Source organism: Macrotis lagotis, chromosome 7, assembly GCF_037893015.1.
Source record: "Macrotis lagotis isolate mMagLag1 chromosome 7, bilby.v1.9.chrom.fasta, whole genome shotgun sequence".
In the NCBI taxonomy this organism is placed as follows: Eukaryota; Metazoa; Chordata; class Mammalia; order Peramelemorphia; family Peramelidae; genus Macrotis; species Macrotis lagotis.
Window position 1 is genome coordinate 87,507,889 of NC_133664.1, and position 22,044 is coordinate 87,529,932.

General features: G+C 35.0%; 1 protein-coding gene across 8 annotated transcripts in view; it reads right to left on the reverse strand.

The window, feature by feature from the left end:
* RNF32 (ring finger protein 32) overlaps positions 1-22,044 on the reverse strand; it is a 70,414-nt gene that overhangs the window by 42,858 nt on the left and 5,512 nt on the right. For 3 of the 8 annotated variants that reach the window (XM_074193276.1, XM_074193274.1, XM_074193275.1), the window contains exons 2-4: positions 19,943-20,199; positions 16,004-16,121; positions 15,102-15,348 (exon numbers count right to left, since the gene is read on the reverse strand). In XM_074193276.1, coding sequence (XP_074049377.1) covers positions 15,102-15,348; positions 16,004-16,036 — 280 coding nt within the window. In that variant the 5' untranslated portion in view covers positions 16,037-16,121; positions 19,943-20,199. The remainder of the gene's footprint in view (positions 1-15,101; positions 15,349-16,003; positions 16,122-19,942; positions 20,200-22,044) is intronic. The other 5 variants (XM_074193278.1, XM_074193279.1, XM_074193281.1 and 2 more) reach the window with 3 other exon arrangements.

Consider the following 22,044-nt stretch of genomic DNA (forward strand, 5'->3'; position numbering starts at 1 on the left):
CTCTTTCACTTCATTCTTCCCTAAACTGCAAAGATTGGGAAGCCACTCTTCCTGGCTCCTTTTTTGCCTTGCTTTGAGCTCCACTGATTCCTTTGAATCTACTGAATGTGGAGGAGAAGGCCTGAAAAGACAAAGTACAAACTTCTTGGAGAGATTTTTTTCCTACGGCTCACCTCCTACCAGTCTCTACTAGCATCTCCTCCAGCTGGAGGATCTTTGAGGAAGGAGGGGAGAGTATGGGGTTTTATAGTATCTCTATTTCTAAGGCACACAGGCAACTGTGCTCAGATTGCAAGAAGAAAAAAAGATCTGTACAAAGCATAATTATAGGTTGCATTCAAGTTTCATAAAAAACAGATTTTGTGTGGGGCAAGTGGAGGGAAACAGTCTTATATTCAGATCAATATGGTATTCTCCTTACCTTCTATTTTAAATTTTATTTTTAAATTTTAATTTAATTTTAATACTTGGTATAGGTTAAAAATGTATAGCCATGAAAAAACATTACTATAATAGTCATGTTGTAAAACTAAACATACCCAGCCCCAGGGCCAGTGTCTATCCTCTGTGTCACTTGGCTGCTCCATAACACACTTTTGAGGAAGAACAGGATGGAAGGAGAAAGAGAATAGAATAAATTGGAGTGGGAAGGAATGAATGGAGGGAAATATAATTAGGAATAGCAACTGTGGGAAAAAAATATGGAAGTAACTTCTCTGATGGACTTATGATCCATCCCAGATACAGAACTGATGGAAGGAGAAAAAAAAAATAAACATACCTCCCCCCCTCCAAATAAAGAGAAACTTCAAGAAAAATAGTGAGAAAAAAGTATGCTTCAGTCTGTATTTAGACACCATCAGCTCTGTGTGCTCTTTCTCTCCTTTCATCCTGTCCCTCCCTCAACACTGTGTTGTATCTGGCTACCCTCCCCCATGATCTTCCCTCTCTTCTATCTTCTACCCACCCCGTCCCCTTTCTCCCATTCCTTTCCTCAACCTTTTTCCTCTAGGGTAACTCAGGTTTCTATACCTTGAGTGTGTATGTTATTCCCTCTCTTGAGTAACTTCTGATGAGATTAAGGCTCACTCACTACCCCCCCCCCCCAACCTCCCTTTCCCATTCTATTGTAAAAGCTTTTCCCTGCCTCTTTTTGTGAAATATCCAATTCTACCTCTGCTTATCCTTTCTCCCTCATTAACTCAATATTTTTAATATATTAAACCTTCAAATTCAAGTTCCCCCCTGTGCCTTGTCTATATATGCTCCTTCTTACTGCCCTAATAAATGAGAACATTCATATAAGTATTATCAGTATCATCTTCCCAGGAATACATGTAGTTCAACATCATGAAATCCCTTATAATTTGCCCTTCCTGTCTGCCCTATGTTTCACTTGAGTCCTGTACTTGAAGATCAAACTTTCTGTTCAGCTCTGGAAGTTTCATCAGGAATGTTTGAAATTCTCCTATTTCACTGAATGTCCATCTTTTCCCCTGAAAGAGGATGCTCAGTTTTTCTGGGTAGTTGATTCTTGGTTGTAATCCAAGCTGTTTTGCCTCCTAAAACATCAAATTCCAAGCCCCATGAGCCCTTAATGTAGAAACTGTTAAATCTTGTGTTCTGACTGTAATTCACAATATTTGAATTATTTCTGACTGCTTGTAATATTGTCTTCTTGACTTGGGAGTTCTGAAATTTGGCCATAATATTCCTGTCATTTTTCATTTTATGATCTCTCTCAGGAGGTGATCAATAAATTCTTTCAATTTCTTAGATACCTAGATATCAGCTGTGACTAGGATATCAAGGCAGTTTTCCTGAAGAATTTCTTGAAAAACAAAGTCTAGGTTCTTCTTTTTTGGTAATAACTTTCAGGTAAGGGGCGGCTAGGTGGCGTAGTTGATAAAGCACTGGCCTTGGAGTCAGGAGTACCTGGGTTCAAATCTCGTCTCAGACACTTAATAATTACCTAGCTGTGTGGCCTTGGGCAAGCCACTTAACCCCATTTGCCTTGCAAAAACCTAAAAAAATAACTTTCAGGTAATAATTTAGAGTGTTTTTTCACATGACTATAGACAGCTTTAATTTCTTCATCTGAGAACTGACCATTGATCAATTTGGAAAATGATTTGTATGCTTGTAAATTTGACTCAGTTCTCTAAAAATTTTAGAAATGAGTGCTTTATCAGAAACACTAGCTGTAAAAATTGTTTCCCAAGATGCTGCATTCTTTTTTAATTTTGGTTGCATTGGTTTTATTTGTGCAAAACATTTTCAATTTAATGCAATCAAAATGATCAATTTTGCATTTTAGAATGTTCGCTATCTCTTCTTTGGTCATAAACTGATCCCCTTTCCATATCTGACAGATAAACTATTCCTTGTTCTCTTAATTGACCACATCTTTTATGTCTAAATCCTGCACCCATTTCCAATTTATCTTGATAGAGGATGTGAAATGTTGTCTATGACTAGTTTCTGCCACCCTATCATCCAATCTTCTCATCAGTTTTTATTGGAGTGAATTCTTTTCCCAGAACCTGAAATCTTTGGGTTTATCAAAAAATAGATTACTATAGCAATTTTACTTTTGTTTTCTTTATACCTAATTTATTCCACTGATCCACCACTCTTTTTCTTAGTCAGTACCAAACAGTTTTGATGACTGATACTTTATAACTTTAGATCTGGTACAGCTAGGCTACCTTTCTTTGTATTTTTCATTAATTCCCTTAATATTCTTAAAAGTTCCTCCATATCAATTTGGTTACTATTTTTTCTAGCTCAATAAATTTTTGGTAGTTTGATTGATATGTCATTGAATAAGTAATTTAGGTAGAATTTTCCTTTCTATTATATTGGCTTAACCTACCCATGAGCAATTGATATTTACAATTATTTAGATCTGATTTTGTTTGTGTGAAAAATGTTTTATAATTGTTTTCGTATAGTTTCTATACAGTTAAATGAATTTTTTCTGTCTCTTGCTGCTGTCTTGTTGGTAATAAATGTTGATGATTTATGTGGATTTATTTTATTCCCTGCTACTTTGCTAAAGTTGTTAATTGTTTCAAGTAGATTTTTTAGAGGATTTTATAGGGTTCTCTAAGTATAACATCTTATTTTCTGTAAAGAGCGAGTTTTGTTTCTTCATTATCTAATTACTTCAATTTCTTTTTCTCTTATTGCTGAAGTTACCATTTCTAATACAAATTTGAAAAATGGGCATCCTTGTTTCACCCCTGATCTTACTGGGATTGATTCTAATTTATCCTCATTTCATATGATATTCATGCTTATTGCTTTAAGGAAAACTCCCTTTATTTCTACGATTTGTAGCGTTATTAATAGGAATAAGTATTGTATTTTGTCAAAAACTTTTTCAGCACCTATCGAAATAATCATGATTTGTTAGTTTTATTATTGATGTGATCAATTATGCTGATAGTTTTCCTAATATTGAACCAACCTTGCATTCCTGGTATGAATCCTACTTGATCATAGTATATTTTCCTAGTGATAACTTGCTGTAATCTCTTAACTAATATTTTATTTAAAAATTTTGATGAAAGAATTGTCTTTACTATTTTGAGAATTGTACCAGAGTATTTTGGATGGACCATACATTTTTCATCACCAGACTAAGAGGTTGACACACAATTTTTTCCTACTCTCTGACTTTTAATTGTATTCTAGGTACAAGTAACATTAACAATTGCATCTTTAAACTCATAAAAAAGACTTTTTAGTCCTGTATAATGTCTGTATTATAGTTTGAAAAGCAACAAAAATGTTTTCAAGAATCATGCTTGCTAGTTTTTTTCACTAAGTCTATCTCATTTTGAAATACAAAAAAGTCACCTCCATCAAAAAGAAATAGGATTCATTCAACTACACTTGCTTATTGTAATCTTTTGTCTTTTCAGTTAATATTAGGCCAGAAATTAAAATACTCTGACCTTTGCCAGCTTCTATCCTGTTGCTTGTGCATACACTGCCATATAGGCTAGAGTGTTATGATTTAACTTGCTAGGATAAAGGAATGGCCTCAGATATTACTGAAAGCAGTAGAATGTAACTTTTCCTTTCATAATACTGATAACAATTAGAATAACCAGATTTAGATTCAGTTTGATTCCAAAAACTGGGTTCTCCATATATCATCACTAGGATATTTTTGACCTTTAATATATTGAGACTTGAATGCTGGAGTTATTTAGTTATATAATCCAAACTTCATCTTTATGTCTGTGCTGAAAGGGCCATAGAAAAGCAGATTGGGATCAAGAATTCAGTTCTGCTGCCTCCAGTACAGTAAGGATGACTACTTCACTTTTACTAATTTCCATCAATCTTCCAAACATACATACAACATTCTGGAGAGCTCTTATAGTTGATGTGTCTTTAGTTATTACAATGAGAATTGCCTGAGCTTTTGAGAACTGAGTGGTTGTTTAGCTAAGTGGGGAGCTGTCCTAAGACTATAATGTAGCACTGGTGTACCTTTAGGATTTTGAGTTAGAAATTAAGGTTTCTCAACCTTTTTTGGTCACTGTACCCACTATTATTTGCCCTATATGAGGTCATGAACAACTGGAGAAGACTGAACAACTAAACAATAATCAAAGACAATTCTGAAAGATTTGTGATGGAAAATACCATTCACCTCAAGAGAAGGAACTATGGTGTCTAAATGCAAACCAAAGCTTACTATCTTCAACTTTTAAAAGTTGTCTTATGTTTTTTTCTAATTTTTTTTCTCATTTCAATTTTATTCTTCTTTCACAACATGATTAATATGGCTTTATTTTTAACATAATTAAACATGGACAACCTATATTATATTGCTTTTTGTCAGGGGGAGGGGAGGAGGAAGAAGGGGATGAGGGAGAAAAATATGAAATTCACAACCTTACAAAATAATGGTTGTTGAAAAACAATTGTGCAGTTGGAAAAATAATTTTAAAAACTTCCTTCAAAAATATGAAAGATTGAACACTATTCAGTATGAAAGGAAATAGGTTTCAGAGTTAATCATGCAAATGCACTTAATAAAACTAGTCTTCATAGCATAATATTCATTAAATATTCTATACATTCCCTTCATAAAGACTTCTGATTTAAATGACTTTTTATCCCTAAGGCTGTAGAATATACAGTCTGCCATCGTTATAACTTCTGTTACCTGGTTCTTGTGTAGATTGGCAATTACAAGTTTTCCTCTTTTATATTCTTTCCTTGTCATATTTATATTTGTAACTTGTATACAAGCAATTGAGTTTTTATTGTCAGCTATTGTCAGCCAATGAGATTGTTCTTTTCCTTCAGTATGAGGAATCAACTGATCACAATGCATTACTTTGTGATTTCTGAATGTTGCGCTCTTCTCAGTGTTTCTATCAGTGTTTGTGGCTCTGGGGCAACTTCTTGAAAATTTCCAACTGGATGTTCAGAAGACATCTCAAGTCCAAAACTGAATTCATTACCTCAAACTCTCCTCCATTTCCTCACCTCTGTTAACAGCATCATCCTCCTTCCAATCATTAAGGTTTACAGTCTCCAGTTATCCTTAACTCCTTACTATCACTCACCCCACATAACCAATCAGTTGTCAGATCTTCCTGTTTTTATAAAACATCTTTTGCATCTGACTCATTCTCTATCCTCCTACAATCATTTTACTTCAAGCCCTTATCACTTCTCATTGAGGCTACTGCAATTGCCTTCTACATGATCTCCTTGTCTTAATTTAGCTCCAATTAATCCTTCATATAGCTGCCAAGATTTTCCTAAAGTATAGATCTGAACATGTCAGTCCCCTATTCAATAAAATCTGTTGTTCCCTATAACAATCAAAATCAAAGATAAATTTCTCTAATATTTAGGGACCCTTAATTTTTATGGTGCCTTCCCAGCTTTCTAGTCTTCTTACACATTAATCCCCTTTTAACTACTCTACAATTTAGGCCTATATGCTGTTCTTTTTACACAAAGTTCCATTGCACATCTCTATGCTTTTGCCCTGACTGTCCCTTAAGCCTGAAATATTTGCCCTCCTCAATTCTAACCTTTGATATTCCTTGGCTGCCTTTGAGACATGGATAAAATGACTTGTTCCACAGAAGACCTTTTCCAATCTGGGTTCCCTTTTTTTGATTCTGTATATATCTTGTATATCCCCATTTATGATACATGCTCCCTCCACCAGTAGTTATATAAGGTCTTTGAAAAAAGGGTTCCTTTTGTATTTTAAACTTTTTTCATTTTTTTTTGCAGTGATTTTATAGCTTTAATTTAATGTGTTTTCCCCTCTCTGTTCAGTCTTCTGAGGGCCCCAGAGAATAAGAACACTTGTCTTTCTTCCTTTCTTTCAATCCTCAGTGCTTAGTATAATTCCTGGGAGGAATAATAAGGATTAATGGATGCTTGATGAAATATTCTTTTAAAATTCAGGTTTAGAGAGGAGTCAAGATGGCGGAGTAAAAGCAGGGAATGACTCCCTTGAGCTCTCCCCCAAACCATTCCAAATACCTTTAAATCAATTCTAACTAAACTCTATAGTGGCAGAACACACTAAAAGACCAAGTGAAACAATTTCCATGTCCAAGATAGCACGGAAGATCTGCACTGGGGTTAGAAAGAGCCCCTGGTACACTGGAGCAAATTGCCTCCAGCCACCTAGAAACAGATGTTGGGATGCCTTGGTCCATGGCAGTGCTAGCCCAAGGTTTGCCAAGGGCAACTTGGAAGGTCAGCAGGAAAATTCTGTTGCACCAGAATTAGCAGGGAGTCCAGTCCAAGAGACCCACTGGGACCAGGAGCAGGCCCGAGGAGCTGCTTGACAGGGAATCACTCAGCCCATGGACAGTAAGGAAGTTGGGGGAGATTGCAGAGGTCTCTCTGCTATCCCTGAGGCAGTTGCTTGGCCCATACTCAGATCTGTGTCCCAGTCTGAGGCCTCAGTCTCAGTCAAAGGAGCAGAAACATACCAGAGCCCACTGCCACAGCAAAGCAGGGACCTTCCTCATGGTTCCAGGGCAGAGGGGAGGGTTTGTGGTAATCTACAGATCAGGGGCCAGAAGAGCAGTAAGAGCCTCTCCTATGACTTTGGAGGAATTGAGAACTTACAGGTCCTTTGAGGTATTTCTGAAAACAGCTCAACTGTTTACAAAAACCCTCAAAAGCTTGAGACAGTGTGCCAACCACCCTGGAAGCTGAGCCCCACCTCAAGGAAGAGTTAAAATCATGTCATAGGCTGGGGAAATGAGCAAACAACAGAAAAAAAATTCATCCATAGACAATTACTTTGGTCCCATGGAAGATCAAAATAAACACTCAGAAGAAGAAAACAAAGTCCATGCTCTTATATCCAAAGCCTCCAAGAAAAATATGATTTGGTCTTAGGCTATGGAAGAACTCAAAAAAATTCAAAAATCAAGTAAGGGAGGCAGAGGAAAAATTGGGAAGAGAAATGAGAGCAATGCAAGAAAAATCATGAAAACCGAGTCAGCAGCTTGGTGAAGAAGATACAAAAATACTAAAGAAAATATAACATCTTAAAAACCAGTTTGGGTCAAATGGGAAAAGCAGTCCTAAAGGACAATGAGGAGAAGAATGCCTTAAACAACAGAATTGATCAGATGGAAAAGGAGATACAAAAGGCCTCTGAAGAAAATAATTCTTTCAAATGTAGAATGGAGATAAGGGAAGCTGACAATGCTGTGAGAAATCAAGAAACAATAAACAAAACCAAAAGAATGAAAAACTAGAAGAAAATATGAAATATCACATTGGAAAAACAACTGACCTAGAAAACAGATCCAAGAGATATTTTAAAAATTATTGGACTATCTGAAATCCATGACCAAAAAAACAGCCTTGATATCATATTTTAAGAAATTCTCCAGTAAAACTGCCCTGATATCCTAGACAGAATAAAAAAGAAACTGAAAGAATCCACTGATCACCTCTTGAAAGACATCTCAAAATAAAAACTCCCAGGAATATTATAGCCAAATTTCAGAACTCTTAAATCAAGGAGAAAATATTGCAACGAGCTAGAAAGAATTCAAATATTGTGGAACTACAATCAGGATAAAACAAGCTTTAGCAGTTCCTAAATTACAGGATCATAGGAATATGGAATATGATATTCTGGAAGGCAAAAGAACTTTGTTTACAACCAAGAATCAGCTATCCAGCAAAACTAAATATACTTTTTCAGGGAAAAAGATGGACATTCAATGAAATAGTGGACTTTCAAACTTTCCTAACGGAAAAAACTAGAGCTGAACAAAAAATTTGATCTTCAAATACAAGACTCAAATGAAGCATAAAAAGGTAAATAGGAAAGGCAAATTATAAGGGACATAATGAGGTTGAACTGCTTATTTATATTCCTGCATGGCAAGATGATATTGGTAACTTATACAAATGTTCTCATTTATTAGGGCAGTTAGAAGGAACATATATAGACAAGGCACAGGTGAGAGTTGAATTTGAAGATAATATATTAAAATGATGGAGTTAATGGGGAGAAAGGAATGTACTGGGAGAAAGAGAAAAGAGAAGTAGAATGGGGTCAAGTTATTTCACATAAAGGGGGTCTTTTACACATAAAAAACTTTTGCAGTGGAGTGGAAGAGAGGGAAGATGAGGGGAAGTGGGTGAGCCTTACTCCCATTGGAACTGGCTTAAAGAGGGGAATAACATGCATTCAATTGGGTATAGAAATCTATCTTATCCTAAAGGAAAATAGAAGAGGAAAGGGATGAGAGAAAGTGGCGAGGGGAGGGAGGGTTTATAGGTAACAGGACAGAAGATTGTGGGAGGGGGTAGTCAGATACTCTATACTTTAGAAGAGGGACAGGGTGAAAGGAGAGAGAGAGAGTAGAATAAATAGGGGAGGAGGGTATAGGATGGAGGGAAATATAGCTAGCAATATTAACTGTGGGAAAAATATTGAAAACAATTTTCTCTGATAGACCTCAGCTCTCAAACATTGAGAACTGAATCAAATTTATAATAAGAGCTATTTCACAATTGTTAAGTGATCAAGAGATATGAAGAGTTTTCAGATGAAGTTATCAATGCAATCTATTTAAATCTGTTTTTCAAAAATGTCCTAACTCACTATTGATAGGAGAAATACACGTTGGAACAATTCTGAGGTACTTCCTTATACCTATTGGATGGGCTCATAGGACAGAAGGAGAAAATGACAAATACTTGAAGAAATGTAGGTATATTGAGGCACTGATGCACTGTGGAAGGAGTTGTGAAATGACTCAACAATTCTGTAGGGCAATTTGGAACTATGACCAAAGGGCTAAAAAGCTATTCCTACCCTTTGGCCTAGCAGTGCCACTACCAGGTCTATATTCCAAAAGAGATGAAATAGAAAAAGAAAAGAATTCATTTCTTCCCTGTAGATTGTGGGAATGTCTAGCAATTGGGGAATGGTTGAACAAATGGTAATATGTAATTGAGACGAAATGCTCTCTGTAAAAACTTAGATGAGCAAATGCAATGGGAAATGTATACAATACTGCAAGATGATCAGCTGTGAATGACCTACCTTTTCTCAGCGATGCTGTGACCCAAGAGAACTCAGAAGGATTTATGATAAGGAATACGATTCATTCCAAAGATAGAGCTGATGGTGTCTAAATAAAGACTGAAGCATTTTTTCCACTTTATTTTTTTGAGGTTTCTCTCTCTCTCCCTCTCTCTCTGTGTGTGTGTTATGTTTACTTCTACAACATGACTATGTAGGGATGTTCTCCATGTCTACACATTTTTAACCTACACCAAATAATTTGCTTTCTCAGTGATGTGGGAGGGTAGGAGGGAGAGAATTTGGAACTCAAGGTTTTGGAAGTAAATGTTGAAACTTGTAGCTGGGGGGGAAATAATAAAGAAAAATCAGTTTTAGAAGCATTTCAACTATTTGAAATTCCTAAGTCTAAATTTTAGATAACTAAAGTGTTGTTATATACAGGAAAGCTAACCAATCACACATATTTTCTTATTATATATATTTAGAATGAATGTGCCTTCATCCTTTATGGGATTTCTAATCTCTTCTTCACCTGTTCCATCATTCTCCTGGCTCCATGTTTAACCATACCTCTATGCTTAGTCATTCATAGCTTCCTTCACCTACATGAACACTCCTTGACCCTTGAACTGCTGTCCTGATAATTTCCAATTCTTCCTGCCTGTTTTCTCCAATTCAGTTCTGGAGTCATGGATCATTGTTAGTAGATGGTTAGCTACAGATAACTTCTCACTCCAGATATGCTATTTCTGATAGGAATATCATCAATTTCTTTGCTTCTCTACTTTTCTACCCCATATAGTCTATACTTTTTTCTGACTCTCAAATTTACCCCTTCCCTTCTGTCTTCTGTTTTAAGCATTTCTTTGCCACTTCATTTACCTATGCCCCTAGTACTTTGATTATCGCAATGATCTAATGAGTTTCTCTGTCTCCAGTTACTCCCTCCACTAACCTATTCTACAACCCATTACTCATACTCTTTCTGCTGTATTTTGCCCTGCTCAAAAATATTCAACTGCCTTCCATGACAATAGGGATGAAATCTGACTTTACCTGGCCCTTAAGTCCCTTGATAAAGTTACAAAGTAGGAACTCATCTCCAAAGAATATCCTCCAAACTATCTCCCTGCCCTTTTTTTTTTTTTGGTTAAGATTCACTCAGATTCACAAATTATAAGTCATCTTTGACTATTCAGTTTCCTTCACATACAGATTTCCTCCTTCCCACACCTAACAGGTTACCAAGTTTTATCTATTTGTCCCCACAGCTCTATATGATCCCTTATTGTTGTTTACGTGGCTTAGCACTCCTAGTCACTTCTTTTCTGAACTTGTGGAATAGCCTCACAATTGATTTTAGTCTTTTCCCCTCCAGGCCATTTAAAAATAATCTATCTCAATCACAGATCTGATGAAATCATCCTCTGCTCAACAATCTTCAGTCACTCTCTGCTGCCTCTAAAGTAAAAACAAGCTTCTCAACTTGACATTTCAAATCTCTCACAATCTGGTCTCTAGCCTAATTTCACATTACAACCCAGATAGCTGAGCTGCAGAGCATATTACTATCATTGAAAAACATTGAAAAACAGATTGATCTATTGATCTGTTCAATGTCCTTTGAAATAATTTTATATCTTTCTCTACTTGGATCTCTTCTCCTCTTCTCTCCCAATGTTATTTACTTTACATTGTCAAAAGTTTCAAAATCTTCTCTGAAGCCTTCCCTAATTACTTCAAGCAACTTCTGTTATTGTTGAGTTTTTTAGTCATGTTTGACTCACTGTGACTTTTTGGGAAGTTTTCTTGGCAAAGACACCGAGTGTTCTGCCATTTCCTTCTCCAGCTCATTTTAAAGATGAGGAAACTGAGATAAGAGGGTGAAGTGACTTGTCCAGGGACACACAGTTAGGCAATGTCTGAAACCAGATTAAACTCAGGAAGATGAGTTTTCCTGACTCCAGGCCCAGCACTCTATTCACTGTACCATCTAGCTGACCAACTTCAAGCAACAGTCATCTCTTATTTATGTCCATAATTCTTGATTATTGTATTCTTAGTAAATTCATATTATTTTTTAACTTATTATGTATGTCTTTCTTGCCTTTTCTTACTAGCAGGCTGTGTAATAGGCTCATATTTCCCAAACTTTGGGGATGTGGCTCACAGATTTTTTTTTTCAAAGAAATGAATGAAATACACATTTAAGTAAATGGGTTAGTTTTCAAAGTAGTCAGTTAAGAAATACAATAACCCATTCTGGGAAACTAATTTTAATGTTATATTCATCTAATTCTAGTATTTACACACATAAATACATACACACATATATAACATATTTTGTATAGCTTTAAATGGATATAAATATATACACACAGACGCGCGCGCGCGCGCGTGTGTGTGTGTGTGTGTGTATGTATGTGTGTGTGTGTGTGTGTGTGTGTGTCCAACCAATTTATACATTAGGAAAAGCGTAAACTCCTCACTCCAAATTCCAGGGCATTCCACTAAATGTTGATTTGGAAACATAGTTAACTAGGACCTAGGTGACATAATTAGTGAACCTGGTTAAATGGAAAGACAGTTGCCCTCGGAAAAAAGGGGTATTTTGTAGGAGGGATAGGTTTACAGGAGATCATGAGTTCCATTTTTAAAAGTTATAGAAAGAAATGTTAGGGATTGGGGGAGGGTGAAAGGGCTAGAGCAACAGCCAAAGACAGAAAGTCACAGAGACAGACTGAGACAGAAAGACTGAAACAGTTAACAGATAGAGGAAAGGACAATAAAAAGTTGTGGCAATTCTTATAGATTTTAAAATTAATATTGATATAAACTAAGTACTTTAAGACCAATGTCTATAAAATTGAGTTTTGTTGTATAGTGGTTTTAAAGCTAGACCCTCTTAAGAAAAAAGTTTCATTCACAAAAAATCTTAACATAAGTTAGATCTTAGGTTTAGAGCATAATGAAGAAAACTGAAGCTGAGAGAGATTAATGACTTGTCTAAGGTCATATGGGTAAATGAATAATAGAGGTAAGATCTGTACCCAGGTCCTCTGATTCCAAAGCTAATGACATTTGTAGTGTACCATGCTAACCCTGCAATTGGGATTTGCTGCATTATAAAAATAATATATCTAGATTTTTTTTACAAAAATGGATGGTATAGTTCCCCTTTAACTTAAAAGCATCTCTTAAATTTTGATTTCAAAAATTAATTTATATAATTCCACAAAGCAAAGCATACTTGTTTTAAATATTAGAATTTGAAAAGATCAGTGATTTTCTCAGTGTATATTCTCCTCTAGCTATTCAGAATCACAACCTCTCTATGCATTACATTCAACAAAATTTACCATTTGTTGGCCACTAATGAGCTTCCCTGAAATTACTATAGTTTGAAGGTTCATTTCTTGACAGATACAGAAGTTGCTGATGGGTCTGAGCGCAAAACCTCTCCAGTTTGGCCATATCTATGCTAAAGCTTATATTCCCCCCTAGTCTTCTAGAGCCACACCTATTCCATGTCAAAGACTTTGGAATTAGAATTTAATGAAGGGTATGTTTTCTTTTCTTTTTTTTTTTAAACAAACATGGAGCTTTCTTGCAGACAAGTAAAAAAATTTAAAAGAATTTCACTTAAAATTATATATAAATTCATCTCTGGTCTGTGGTCAAATATAGGAGATTTTTCCTTTTTCCCCAAAGAAAATTCAAGAAAAGCTCCTTTTTTAAATTCAATGTTACTACTTCTCATACTATAATTATTAACAGTACATTTTCTGAGAGTTAGCTTGCCAGAAATATCTTTCTATGTCTTCACATCTCTGGCTTTTATCTTATTGTTGTATGTTTCTTTTTTCTGTTCAATTAGATGTCCAAGTACAGGTGTTAATTCTTTATGGCTTTTGCCCCAGGATCAACTTGAGAACAAACCTTTTAAGTCTAAGTATGGGTAAATGTTATTGAAGTACAGATTGTTTTATGCCTAAGGTATCAGCTATCTTTTGCTAAATAAACTGAAGAAAAATTACATAGTCCATGAAATTATTTTCACTGTACTACACTGAAAACATAACATAGAATTTTCTTCATTAACTTTCATAGTGCTATTTAACATTATAATAATGTTAACATTAACATATATATAATAAAGACTTATATGTTTCCTTTATATCAAACATTATATTGTTTGATAACATATTTAAGTGATTTTATATATCTTTTCTGCTAAAAGTTAAGAGATTTTTAATGGAACATCAGAGTTGACCAGGATCTGGAGAAGCCATCACTAGTGCCTTCCCTGTAGGGTTACACTTAGTAGCCTCATGCTGACATGTATCCTGTTTGTTAAGCTCTCCCACCCTTGGTATCAAGGTGAGCAGAGAATGCTGGTACACTTTCTTGGGGGAAGGGACAGGAAGAACTGGGCTGTCTATAACTGAAGTGCTGTGGAGGATTTGGGAGGATTTGCTGGTCCCCGCAGTGGGACTGACCCAGGGCAGCCTCTCTGATTGGCCACACTTCTCCTGGCCTTTATCACTCTCAGGCTATTCTCTTGGTAGCTCTTCAATTTTGGTTTGACTCCATTGCTCATGTCATATGGGTGAGAGACAATGCTAAAGCCTGAGAATAGCATCTGGCCTCAGGTCTTTGTTAACTTTTTATTTTTTTCATGGTAAGGGAAAAAAGTTGGAAGCTATGAATTTCTTGATTTCAAAAGTCAGGAATCAGGATGTCCAAACATCCATGATTCTGGAAGTCTTGGGATCTAGAAATTGTGTCCATGTTGGATTGTGCCATCAACTCAGCATCAGTACCTAAGGAATACCTTTGGATCTTTGAATTTGGAATGTGAACTTAAAGAGACCATACTTCGTAGAAACTGTAGTTTCTTACTTTTCTCAGAGACTCTGGTGGTTTAGTTTATGTAGACAGGGCCTCTAAGATACTGGCGAGAGATGCTTGTATTTTTGTTCCTATTATATCTTCAACGTCAAAGTCTCTTTGTAAAAGCTAATGGATGTTAAATGGAACTAAGGTGCTAATCATTGGAACCTAAAAGTGGGGAACACAACTGGTGAGAGCTTGAACTAGTAGCATTAGAAAATAGATAACTTGTACCTCAAAATTAACCATAGAACCCTGAGGATGTTGCATGTCATCAGAATTCTTCTAGAAGCAGGCTCCAAAGCCTTTTCCATGTGGTAAATCCTCCCTTCTAAATACTTAGATAAATCTTAAAACTAGATTTTTCCTGACTTTTAACCTAAATATTTCCTTCTATCTATCAGCAGAGGGTGATCAGCCACAAGACAGAGCAAGCTTTCAATAAAAGCATTCCAAGTCTCTAACTGGGACTTGGACAAAGACAACTTATGCTAATATCCCTGAAGCTTCCATGGATGGCAGGTAATTCTGATGAAATTCTTTATTGACTTGGATATATGCATATTTCTGATTGCATATTAAACTATTCCAATAAACAAAGAATTAGATTCACTGGTACAAAGAAATTCCTGCCAATCCATCTTACCTAGAGTGGGTGGGGGAGGATGTGGATCAAGAACATATTCTTTGTCTGGCTCTTCTCTTCTAGGGATTTGTGTAGCTGTTTTTTTCAGTCGAGTATCCACTATTGCTTTTATATTTTTTTTTGGAAGTTTGAATCTAATATTCTTATTTTGTTTCATTTCTGTCACTGAAAAAAGTTGGATTTGAAGATCTTGTAAAATGTGATCCTGTAAAGCGACTGCAGTAATTGCTAGATTTTTAGCACGGTCCTAAAGAAGTTGGAAAAATAGGAACAAAATTTCACACACATACTGTATATAAATTATCAATTGACAGAAACTAAGGCTTTATCTGTTACTTTTGACAGTACTTGATAATTTATTTTTATGTCACTAGTTAAATAAAAAAATAAATTACTAAATTGAAGAATGTTTGACCCTTGTTACTTTACTTTTTTTAAAGTCAGAACTTGGCTTCATCATTTATATCAACTTCACAGTCATAATTTTTCACTTAATTACTAAAGCCATAATTATAATATGCAATAAACTCATTATAAATTATAAAACTTTTACATGCCTAAACATATGTTGCTGCACTATAATTAAATTAGACCTCAGGCTAATCTTGTCTTCCAGTACACCAAAAAGAAATATACATGTAAGTATGTGGTATTAATTTTTGGTAAACTTGAATAGGTTTCCTGGAATAAAACTACTATGTAGCTAAGTGGCACCTGAAGCAAATAAATACTGGAGTAGAAGCAGTTCACAGCACCCATGCCACACCCATGGACTGCTAAGCTACTTTCCATACTCCTAACATCTCCTGCCTAGTAGCTGGTGAGCAAATTATTTTCTTTCCTGTTGCCTACATCAATTAAAATACAAAATTATGGTCAATCATACTATATAATATTTTTACCTTAGAATGCACCTTAGAATAATTTCTTCTCATGTTGAATCAGAAGTAATCTTTTCTCAAAAACATAATTATGTTGCTTCTCTATAACAGAAATCAATATTGTATATTCCTAAAATTCCTATATAAAAACATAATTACATTTATCACATCAAAATGATCAAAATAAAGTATTATAGAGCACAATTTTATCCTAAGTTTACATTTCTGATGAAAGTGGCATTATGTTTTAAATAGATGTTTCAAATGAATCAACAAATACCTGAATACTTTACTAAATATTCTTAAAATATGAAAGAAATATAAATTATGATCCTTATCTTTAAGTAACTTACAATCTAACTTTAGGTATAGTAGAATTTTATAAAAGAAAGAAATCTGAGAGTTCAAAAAAGTGTCATGGAGGATGTGGTCTTAAAACTGAAACAACCAGCTCTAGGTATCTCTCTAAGAGTATAAGCTGAAGGATCACCTTGCATTGATAGGAATTTTCTCGCTGGACCAGGGCTGAGTTTCCTTGGTCTTGAATAAGAAAAGGAAAGAGGATAGTGAGGGGAAAGCTAGGTTTTAGAGGTGGTGCAAAGGTAAGAATAGAAGACTATTGGGAGACTAGGTTGGTTTCATAATCAGTAAAATGGGGATAATAACAGTATCTAGTTCCCTGGCTTATTGTGATAATCAAATGAGATAATATTAGTAAATGGTGATTAGCACAAGGCCTGGTCCATATAATATACTATTTATAAGTTAACTATTATTATTAAATTGATTTAGTAGAAAACAGAGAAATAACATGGAATAGGGGACTATGATGCATTATCATGATAGTGCTAATTTAGAAAGATAAATCTGACAATAGAATTCAGTCTGGCTTATATGTGAGAAGGGACCAGAGGCAACTGAGAGATTCTGCCAGTTGTAATAATCTAATTATTAGATGATGAAGCCTAAAATACAAGAGCAGTTTGATACATAAATTTCTTTATAAAAGGAAAGAATAAATCTAATCTGTGAGACAGCTCTAAATGAGTTAGCTATTTCTAGTGCTATAAAACTGATATGATTTACTATCTGTCAAATAAATAAATAACCAACCTCATACGTTTTAGTGAAAGGACAGATATGGAAGAAATAGAAAGAGATGAATCAAAGTTATATAAAAGATCTCTTGGGAGTATGGGAGATTGAAAAATGGTAGCTGGTTGGTTGTTGAAGAGGACCAAAATGACATCATTATGTCAGGGTCAAGGTATAATGTCTACCTGTGACTGATCAGACCAATACAAGTTCAGGAGGCTCTATGGGTTGGGTTACCAATTGTTCATACAAACATTTTGAGTGAAAATGTCTGTAAATTTGTACATCTCATATTTCTTTTGAGCTACTGCTGTTCTGTTCTGCTCATAGAGCACAGGACCTTTTTTGATTGGCTGCCATGCTGGGCAGTCCTGGGCAATGTTCCTCATGTCTCACAATTGACAACAACATTCTTCAGAGAGACCTGTTTTGCTTCTTCCAACGTCCATGTGAGTTCTCTGTACAATAGTCTTTTGGACAAATACACTTTTGGTATGAACATGGACAGTCCACTGGAGTTGCTTTCTGCAGTACAGCAAAATGACTCTGAAAATCTTCAGTTTGTTAGGTAGTCTAATCCCTTTTGTTCCCCCGCACTTTCCTTTAGAGCCTCTTAAACATTAAGCTAGCTCTGGAAATTTGTGCCTCATCATCAATGTGCACATGCCTGGAAAGTATATTTTCAAGGTAAGTGAACTTATCCATAGCATTCAAAATTTCTCCATTTGCTGTAACCAGTGGTTTCACATATATAGATGGCATGGTGCTGGTTGGTAAAGAACTTTTATTTTCTTAAATGTTAATTTTTAGGCTAAAATTAGCACAAAAATTATCAATCTTCACAAAATTCCTACTTTTATGTCTCATTATGGTATGGAGGTACCCTAGGGTTCTTTAAAGTGATTCTTTTTTTTTTGCAAGGCAATGGGATTAAATGACTTGCCCAAGGTCACACAGCTAGTAATTATTAAATGTCTGAGGCCAAATCTGAACTCAGGTCTTCCTGACTCTAGGGCTGGTGTTCTATCCACTGTGCCACTTAAGCTGCCCCAAGTAATTCTAATAGAGGGCACATACTATTACACCAGAAAGCTTTCAAGTACAGTCCTGGGGACTAGAATGTATCTACTCCTTAAGATGGCAGGGGATAAGAAGCATATAATTCTTAGACCATCTACAAAAATTTAACTATTATTGCTTTTAATTTGTGAGTTTTATATAGTAACCAACGAATTGATAGGTTTCTAGAAGAATTGAAGCTCATTTATATTAACATTTTCACTATATTACATGAGAAGACAAAGTAATTGTTGCTAAATGTAAAATTCTCCTCAGATAGGAAATTAATGAGTTAGTGTAGTTGGTTACTCATGAACCCAAATGGAACCTGAAATATCATAGTTTCATAGAATTAGAATGGAAGAAGTCCATCAATTCCAATTCCCTTAATTTTACAGATGAGGAAATTGAGGCACAGGAAGTTAAATGATTTGACTGAGGTCACACAGTCAATAGATGAGGAATAACATGAATGAGGTCTTTCTGACTCCAAGATCATCTGTCTATCCACTATGTTGTCCTCATTTCATAGGACACCTGATTATTTCATCTTGAAATTCATAGAATGAATGTAAACAAATTATCATTAAAATAATTTGAGCTTATGGATGAATGAATACCTGTGCAGAAGATGAAGAAGTAGAAAAGTATTATTAAGAACTTTATAAGTTTCCCAATAAAAGTTTGATCATTTCAATATGATGGTGGGCAGAGAGAAACTAGAGAAAAATACATTGCAGAATATGGTTTTGCATAAAGAAAGAGGTTGAAGTCTTGTAAATTATTCAGAAGCCTTACATATCTGATCATTTTGAATACTTTCTCCAAAAACATCAGAAGATAATGAAAATAATAGCAATCAAATAATATAAAAATGAAATTGACTTTTTCTTAATAGTAGATCAGAAACAAATGGATACTGCTATAGAAGTCAACAAGTTATTGAAATAAAGGAAAAATACCAATATCAAGTGAGGAGAAAGCATAATGATGAGAACTTCTTTATGAAAAAAACAGTAATTGCAATCTGACATATTTCAAAAAGTTGTCAACTTTCTAAGATGGGAAACGGACAGAAGACATCAACTCATCATTTTTCAGCAAAGTTCAACTGTCAGAAGACCTCAGGAACCCTATACTGTCCTAAATAGCTATCATTTGATTTCCATGTCAAATAGCAAGGAGCCCAGGCCATGGTTAATTTAGAGTTTAAGCTAATTTTCAAGACATCATATGATGGAATAGTAGAAGATTAGAAGATGTTTCATGTCATGATACAATGAAAACCAGATATTTCATGTAAGAATAATCTACGTCATATAAGCAATATACATTTTTAGACACTTCCCCTTTTTTGAGTGTTGTTTTTCCCTATTGCCCCCATTGAGGGAAGGGGCTTTCTTTTTGTTTGTATTTGCATCCCCAGTACATAGTCAGTGCATAGTAAATAATATTTGCTGCTTTGCCTTATTTGGACAAATTTTATTTAAATATACTGAATTTGCATATTAAAATACAATTATCTGCTTTTATACCCATCTAGCCACTCTCAATAATCACTATAATTAATAGCTGCTACTACCTCTTGATTTCTAATACTTGGTGCATCACTAATGTATGGATCTGCTGCATTCCAACAACTTTGGGATTTTTTTTTTAAGATTTAAATCCATTGAAAATTGAGAGAACTGGATGGGCCATTCCTTTCTACTGATGTCAGCCTTTTAATAATTGGAAGGAAAATCTAGAGAGGCAGAGATTTGTTTCCTAACAATTAAGACTAACCAAAAAAGTATGATAGATTACCTGGGCAGAAAATAGGTTTTTCTCCCATTGGATCTTTTTGAGCACAGGTTAAATTGATCATTTGTTGGAAGATATGATAGAAAATATTAATAGGAAAGCACAAGTTGGATTCAATAGTCTCTAAATATATTCCAGTTCTTAGATTCTGTGAGAAGTTCCTCAAGGACCATTTTGTTTTTTTTCTTTGAAATTTCTCTGGTCTCAATTGTGTCGTTCTGTAAAATGGTGATGTTGGCTAGATGACATCTAAGATTCAGCTTTATGGAAAAATTTCAAAATGATTAAATTGCAGAAATAGTTTCTTCTACTATGAATAGATTTTGTTATAGATATTATGTAAAGGATTTAATGTGAAATGCCAGAAGACCCTATTATTAAATATTATTTGAAGTGGGGAAAAAGACTTACTCTGTGGAACTTTAGATGTTCTTTAAAAATAAGTTGCCCTAAGGGGCGGTTAGGTGGCACAGTGGATAAAGCACTGGCCCTGGGGTCAGGAGTACCTGGGTTCAAATCCAGTCTCAGACATTTAATAATTACCTAGCTGTGTGGCCTTGGGCGAGCCACTTAACCCCATTTGCCTTGCCAAAAATCTAAAAAAACAAAAAAAACCAAAAATAAGTTGCCCTAAATCACAGGAACTCAGTTGAACTAGCTGCTAGAAGTCAACCAATCTAAACCCAACCTGTATAAGAACGTCCCCTATCCAGCTTTTTTCTGGAAGCTTTCCAACAAAAGGGGAAAATAACTACCCACCAAGCAGTTCATTTTATTTCTGAATATTTGTCCTTATATCAAACCTAAGTCTCTTTCTCTTGATCTTAACACACCATTGTCTCTAGTTTTGTCCTCAGCTCAAACAGAACAAATCTAATCAATGTAGTCCCCATGTAGTCCTTCAAATACCTGAAGGAGATATAGAAAAAATGGAACACAATTATACTGTCATGGAATTATGAACTAATCCAACCATCCTGGAGAACAATTTGAAATTGTGCTATAAAGCTTTGCATACCCTTTGATAAAGAAATACCACTACTAGGTCTCTATTCCAAAGAGATTTCTTTTTAAAAGGAGAATGAAACTTTTTGTGCAGAAATATCACCCCATTCCTAAGACTTTTTTTTCAGGTTTAGCTATTTTTCTTCAACTGTTCCATATAGGACATTATTTTAAGCAATGATTTCCGCCCCCCCCCCTTCTGTTTACTCTCTTCTGGACTTGCTAATGTTTTTAAAAAATGTGGCTACCAAACTTAATACTCTAAATGTGAGCTGACCAAAGTAAAATACAGAAGGACTATTACCCAAATAGGATAAAGTACTGAAATTTGGAGGTCATCAACATTTAAAGTTTTTAAGTTGTTCAACTTAAAATTTTTCATTTAAATTTAATTTTGCTATCTTACTTGCTGCAATTCTTGTTCTGAGAATGAAAATCAAATCAATGTCACCATTACTAGAGGAAAGGGTATGTAACTCTTCCAACAAATGACTCTATTCATAATCTTTAAACTAAAACTTCTTTCCTTTGCCAGTCTTCTCTCATATTGTTGGTATGACATATTAGAAGATAAGCTCCTTGTGGGTAGTTGTCTCACTTCTTTATTTATATTCCTAACATAGTGCTTGGACCCCTTGATGTTTAATAAATGCTTGTATCTCTTTTATTTCTCCTTCTCTCTCTTTGAGTAACCTGCAACTCTGATTCTTTAGAGACTGTAGTTATCTGTGATTAGCAGGAATTATCACTCATAAAGTGCCATTAAAAAAATCATTTGTTTCATTGAATAGCTTGTGTGTGTGTGTGTGAAGAATTATGAAAATGTTCTACAATTTCTCAAATAAAAATAAGACCAGTCTTCTCTTTGAAATAAATTCTAAGTTCTACTTTATTGACCTCCTGCAGTGCCTGTCCAGGATATCTATCATAATCTGGACCATATATATTTTTCAGTGACTTATTTTTTCCTTTGTGGATTATTAGGTCATTCTCTTTTGAGTGGTCAGGATCTCACTGAGGGGGTCTTGTATTACCTTGGGGGTTTGATGCAGTTTGCACAAAGATCCACAAACAGGAACAGCTGGAGGACGTGTTCATTT